The 6,686-nt window shown below is 50.9% G+C and overlaps 1 protein-coding gene across 1 annotated transcript; it reads left to right on the forward strand.

Annotated features, from left to right (window-relative positions):
• The first annotated feature begins 173 nt into the window (after nucleotides 1–173).
• On the forward strand, nucleotides 174–3,663 carry PRG3 (proteoglycan 3, pro eosinophil major basic protein 2). The gene is made up of 5 exons (XM_007196451.2): nucleotides 174–293; nucleotides 739–1,046; nucleotides 1,735–1,866; nucleotides 2,694–2,799; nucleotides 3,605–3,663. Exons 1-5 carry the CDS (start codon nucleotides 233–235, stop codon nucleotides 3,661–3,663), a joined length of 666 nt encoding a protein of 221 aa, XP_007196513.1. The 5' UTR covers nucleotides 174–232.
• Nucleotides 3,664–6,686: the final 3,023 nt, after the last annotated feature.

Genomic DNA, 6,686 nt, shown 5'->3' on the forward strand with positions numbered 1-6,686 from the left:
GCTCTCAGGAAAAAGGGTCTTTCGTACTTGAGCTGACAACCCCCTGTTCTTTTCTTGATTCTCCAGCTCAGGGTCTGTTCACGGGGGGAGAAGGAAGCTCTCTAGTTTGCCCTTTAATCCACCAGTTAAGCAAACACTGCATCTCCACTGTGTGCCAGGGGCCGTGCAGACACATGAGAAGTCCCCAAGGAGGGAAGGTGAAGCTGTGTCCCTATCACAAGACTGAGAAGATATGAAATGCCCCCTGCTCCTGCCCCTTCTCCTGCTGGGGACAGTTTCTTCTCTTTATCTGCGTAAGTCCTCCCCTTTCCCTCCTCGTCCATTTTTCTCTTTTCTCTTCTTTCCTGCATCTGTTTTTGCTCTTGTGGGCCAGGGCCACAGCCTCCCCTCTTCAGCTGACCCAGCCCACCTCTAGTTAGATTTCTCCTGGACTCAGAGCTGTGACCTGAACTTTCCGTCAGGGCTCCTTTGCAAGGAAAAACACCCACCTGTGAAGATGAGGGCTTCTCACAGGTGCTTCCTCCCACTCCCAAAATACCCCACATGTGGTGTCCGTCAGGTGCTCATGCATTTGGGTGTGTGATGCAGGAATTCTGGCTTGCCCAGCCCCCAAGGGATCCGTCCAGTCTTGGTTCCAGATGGCGTCCCTAGGAAGGCTTGAGTGGGGCCATCAGAGCTGTCCGTGGTCCTGGAAGAAGAGAGAGCCCGGCCTGATGGCAGGTTACCCCTTCTTTCCAGAGAACGATGCCTCCCATCTGGGCAGCAGAGAGGCTGACCTGAGCCAGGATCTGGAAGGTTCGGGGGAACAGGAGGGAGAGCTGGCCCTGAATTATGGAGTGCTTGAGTCAGAGGAAGAGGAGGCTGTGGCTTCCAGCTATCAAGATGCATTTGAGGATGAGGAGGCCATGGAGTCAGACCCAGCTGCCCTAGACAAGGATTTGCAGTGCCCTAAGGAAGAGGACACAATTCAACTTCCAGGCAGTCCTGGGTGCAAGACCTGCAGCCTCCTGTTGGTGCAGACCCCGAAGAAGTTTAGGAAAGCTCAGGTAAATGGCAGGGAGGCTACTATGGGGGACCAGGTGGAGGAGACAAGAGTGGAGAAAAACCTTCTGTTCCCTATCATTTGGACTAATGATTCTCCAAGCCTAGTATGCATCAGAGTCTCCTAGAAGTCTTGTTAAAACACAGATTTCTGGGCCCCATCTCCTCAGTTTCTGATTTAGCAAGTTTGGGGCTTAAGAGTTTGCATTTATAACAAATTCACAGGTGGTGATATTGTTGGTCGGGAGACCGCACTTTGAGAACCCCTGGTTTAGATAAAAAGCTTTGGTATAAGATATGCCTGTGCTAAATCCTGGCTTTGCTTGTCACCAGCCATTTTATTTGGGCAAGTCACTTCACCTTTCAGGGCTCCTGTATCTTCATTTGTAAAATGGAGGTGTATGGTACCACCTCTTAGAGTTGTGGTGAGGATTTAAATAATACATGGAAAGTATTTAGAATAGTCCCTAGGTCATTGTAAACTCTCAATAAATGGTGGCTGTAGTTATTCTGAGTATTATTATTCTTTTCTGCAAGAAGTTCCTGACACCAAATAAAGGAACAAGAGACGGGATTCAGGGGGGCAATAGATCCCTGATTTCTGACTTGGAAAGGGATGAGGGGGTCTCTCCTGGAGACTCAGGGACTTGAGAGAAAACAGTGAATTTTCTACCCCACCTCTTCTCTCTGCAGAATATATGCAGGAAGTGCTACCGAGGCAATCTCATCTCCATCCACAACTACAATTTCAACCATCGCATCCAGTGCTGGGTCAGTAGGATCAACCAAGCACAGGTCTGGATCGGAGGCTTCGTCAGGGCCTGGGTAAGCGAGGGGCCAACTCCCAGGTACACGAAGGTCTTTCTGATTGCCTCAAGGGACCACCTGCTGGCATCAAGCCTCATCCCGGCAGCTGAAGCTGGCTCATACCGGCTTAGGAGAACTGATGATTGAGTGCTTCTCTTCCTAACTCCATGTTCAGTGGCTTCATGCTTGTAGCTTGAAATCTGCCATGGTGGCTGTATTTACACCAAGGAAATTGACAATTATTACAAATCAGGTTTCTTTCTTCCCTCTAGCCTCTCACCTTCCCCCAAAGCTCGTTGTTAAACGTTTACCAGCACACTCCTGGCGTCAGGAGATAGATTCTATATCTAGTTTGGTCCCTTACTAGCTGAATGACTGCCTCCAAATTTCAGTTTCCTCATCTCTAAAGTGGGGTCCTTCTCTCAGAGTGGCCTTGGGACTGTGGACAAATAAGTGCCATTATATTTGCTACTCAAGTGTGGTCCACGGACCAGCAGTATCAACATCATTAGCTCATTAGACATGCACGATCTTGGGCCCCGCCCCAGACCTCCTGAATCAGAATCTGCATTTTTCACTAGATCCCTAGGAGATCTGTGTGCCCAGTGAAGTTTGAGAAGCCTACTCTGTGTGATAGCTGGAAGTGATGTTTGCTCTTCCATTGTCATTGCCTGCGAACCCTCAGGGATGGGTCTCAATGGTATACTAGCCAGGTGGGCAGTGAGAGGAGATTATATATACGGTGTTCGGGAAGGGATACTCAGTGGGCTTTCTGGAGACCCAGAATCTGTCTGTCTCTCCTGACCTCCGCCCTCCGACCCGGCCTCTCTCTTCTCTAATTCCAGGGCAACAGATTTTGCTGGACGGATGGCAGTAGCTGGAATTTTGGACACTGGGTCCCAGGGCAACCTGGGAATGGGAGAGGCCGCTGTGTGGCTCTGGGCATCAGAGGTGAGGGGGGCCGGGCACCAGGACAAGGGGAAGGGGTGGCAAGGTGGACTCGCACACACGTCCCTTTGAGCTGCCTGAACACACCTCCCCAAACCCACACCCTCCCTCCAACTGGAAAACCAATGTCCCCGTCTGTGAGGAGGGCTGAGATGTAGGGATTCCTCAGAGCAAGACCAGGTGATGAGGCTCCCGGTACAGGGGCGAGATGGGGACTCTCCATCCTCCCAGGCAAAGCTAGGCTCAGGGCCTGGGGACTCCTTTCCTTCCTCTGGTATGATGGCGACAAGGAGTGAGTATGGGACAGATGGGGGGAACAGATGTGAATGCAAGGTGTGGTTGAGGGATGAGGTGAAGATGTGGGAATTAAGGATGGCTGACATAATTTGCCAGCTTTGAACAGCATGGCTGCCAGATGTGAGGGAACCTATTACAGTGGCTGGACCATATGGGTTGGAGTAAGATGGCCGAGATTCACATCCCAGCTGTGCCACTTGCCAGCTGAGACACAGGCAAGTTATCACTCCCACTAAGCCTCAGTTTCCTCATCTGTGAAACGGGAGTGATGATAGCACCGACCTCTTGGAGAGTCATTGTGAGGATTAAACGATAGTCCATATGCAGCATTTAGCACATTGCCTCTGCAAGGGAAGAGATCAATGGCTAGTCCGGATGTGTGGGAAACCTGTGGCCATCGGATCATGACGACGGCAGGCAAAGATGACATATGAGGTGCCTGAGGAGGGGAGGAGGGAGCACAGGCCACAGTCAGGTGGGCAGCTGACATCACTGTGCTCTCTACCGCTAGGGGGTCACTGGCAACGAGCTCGATGCAGAAGCCGTCTGCCCTTCGTCTGCTCCTTCTAAGCCAGAGGCACGGAGATCCTCCCTTCACGCCCTCCTGGTGGCCTCTGTCCTACCCTTGGCACTTGTCCCCAGCCTCTCCGGATCATAAAGCCAGACTTCCCACAGCATCTCGTGACTCTTGTTTCTTCATTGAGCACTTTAGAGGAGTTGGACTCTGGGTTGGAAGATCCTGGAAGCATTCACTCCGGTTTCGTGGGGAGTGGGGTGGGACTTTGAGGAAAGTAAAAGATGTTGGAGTAGCGCGCCAGATGTGGGGGGGGGGGGCGGGGGGCGGGGCGCCGGGGTGTGTCTGCAGCGCCACCTGGGGGCGGAGCGTGTACCAGGCGGCGGTCCTTCTCGTTCCGGCTCCGAGGATTCCACCCCGCGCGCCCCAGCTCCCTCAGGTTCTGGGAGGAAGAACTCCTTTGGTGAGGGGGTGGGGAACTGACCCTGTTGCTCTGTTTGGATTCAGTCAAGTGTGCGGAGCGGGGTGGGAGTGGCGGCTTTCCAAAATGGAGGCTCTGTCGCCGATTCAAGAATTGGATGGACCATTGAGGTCCCACCTCGGGTAACCACATAGCGGGGAAGAGAAAGTAGTCTCTCGGGGCAGCCGACTTCTCTAGACCTGTGTCTTTTTCACTTAGGATAATGGCCCCTATTTTCCACTCTCCCAGCCGCCTGTGTGAGTTCAGAGGCCCCAACTTCTTCTGAGATGGTTCCCCACCCCGTTCCCAGGAGGGCGGCTGTCCTCACTGCGCCCCGAATCCTTCGTCCCCTCCCCGGTCCCCAGCCTACGTCCCCCTCCCTAGAGGGGCCACATTCTCAGGAGGGAGCTGCCTCTCATCCCAGGGCCTTTTTTTTTTTTTTTAATGTTTTTGATTTATTTATTTATTTATTTATTTATTTATTTATTTATTTATCTATGGCTTTGTGTTGGGTCTTCGTTTCTGTGCGAGGGCTCTCTCTAGTTGCGGTGAGCGGGGGCCACTCTTCATCGCGGTGCGCGGGCCTCTCACTATCGCAGCCTCTCTTGTTGCGGAGCACAGGCTCCAGACGCGCAGGCTCAGTAATTGTGGCTCACGGGCCCATTTGCTCCGCGGCATGTGGGATCTTCCCAGACCAGGGCTCGAACCCGTGTCCCCTGCATTGGCAGGCGGATTCTCAACCACTGCGCCACCAGGGAAGCCCCATCATCCCAGGGCCTTTTTTAAAAAAAATTATTTAAAAAAATTTTTTATTTTTGGCTGAGTTGGGCCTTCGTTGCTGCGCGAGGGCTTTCTCTGGTTGCAGCGAGCAGGGGCTACTCCTCGCTGCGGTGCACGGGACTCTTATTGCAGTGGCTTCTTTTGTTGCGGAGCACAGGCTCTAGGCACGCGGGCTTCAGTAGTTGTGGCTCGCGGGCTCTAGAGCGCAGGCTCAGTAGTTGTGGCGCACGGGCTTAGTTGCTCTGCGGCACGTGGGATCTTCCCGGGCCAGGGCTCGAACCCGTGTAACCTGCATTGGCCGGCGGGTTCTTAACCACTGCGCCACCAGGGAAGTCCCTCATCCCAGGGCCTTGGGGCCAAAGTCAGGGCATCTGTAGCTGTGTGGCTCCAATGCTGGTTCTACAGCCCCAGGTCTCCTCTGCGTCTCCCATTTGCTCAGATCCTGGGGACATTGAGAACATTGTTGCTGCTCTTAACTTTGTTCCAGGCTGGGCTCCAGGAAGGATCTGGGCTTGATGAAGCGAGAAACTCACACTGGAAACTGGGTATTCAGAGGACAGAGAGCCCCAGGTTGTGAGAGAGAGAGCGAGGGATAGAAAGAGAGACTTCTTGGGAGTGTAGTTCTACATGGGGCACAGGGAGAATGTACAAGTAGTTCTGGGGGCGCACACGTACACGTGTGTATATGTATCTTGGTGTGTACAAGAGTCAGTCTTTGGATACCTGTGTATATGTGAATCTATATTTGTAAATATGCATAAATCTGTGTGTGAGTCAGCATGTATTTATGTGTTGTGCGTACGTTTTATACATCTCTATTTATGGATATGCCTGTATGTCTGTGTCCATCTTTGAGTGTGTGTATCTGTGTAACTTTGTACCTTATACTCCTGAATCTGTATATGCATACATATGTGTGTACCGCTGTGTCTTTGGCCAGTATCTTTGGGAGTATGTGTGCATGTCAGTGTGTCTGAGCATACCTGTGTACAGGTCTACCTTTGTGCATGTATGTGTGTGTGTATCTGTACAGCTATCTGATGAAATGTGGAGTTTTTTTTTTTTAATAGATCTTTATTGGAGTTTAATTGCTTCACAATACTGCGTTAGTTTCTGTTGCACACCAAAGTGAATCAGCCATATGCATACATATGTCCCCATATCCCCTCCCTCATGAGCCTCCCTCCCACCCTCCCTATCCCACCCCTCTAGGTCATCGTAAAGCACCGAGCTGATCTCCCTGTGCTATGCTGCTGCTTCCCACTAGCTAACTATTTTACATTCGGTAGTGTATATATGTCGATACTACTCTCACTTAGCCCCAGCTTCTCCCTCCCACCCCGTGTCCTCAAGTCCATTCTCTATGTCTACATCTTTTTTTTTTAGATTCCATATATATGCGTTAGAATACGGTATGTGTTTTTCTCTGACTTCACTCTGTATGACAGACTCTAGGTCCATCCACCTCACTACAAATAACTCAATTTCGTTTCTTTTTATGGCCGAGTAATATCCCATGGTATATATGTGCCACATCTTCTTTCTCCATTCGTCTGTCGATGGACACTTAGGTTGCTTCCATGTCCTGGCTATTGTAAATAGTGCTGCAATGAACATTGTGGTACATGACTCTTTTTGGATTATGCTTTTCTTAGGGTATATGCCCAGTAGTGGGATTGCTGGGTCGTATGGTAGTTCTATTTTTAGTTTTTTAAGGAACCTCCATACTGTTTTCCATAGTGGTTGTATCAATTTACATTCCCACCAGATGTGGAGTTTTTGGAACAGAAAATCCAGTTTTGCCAGATGTGCTTTGTTTCTAAAGATGCTGGAGTTGAT

This window comes from Balaenoptera acutorostrata, chromosome 9, assembly GCF_949987535.1.
Source record: "Balaenoptera acutorostrata chromosome 9, mBalAcu1.1, whole genome shotgun sequence".
In the NCBI taxonomy this organism is placed as follows: Eukaryota; Metazoa; Chordata; class Mammalia; order Artiodactyla; family Balaenopteridae; genus Balaenoptera; species Balaenoptera acutorostrata.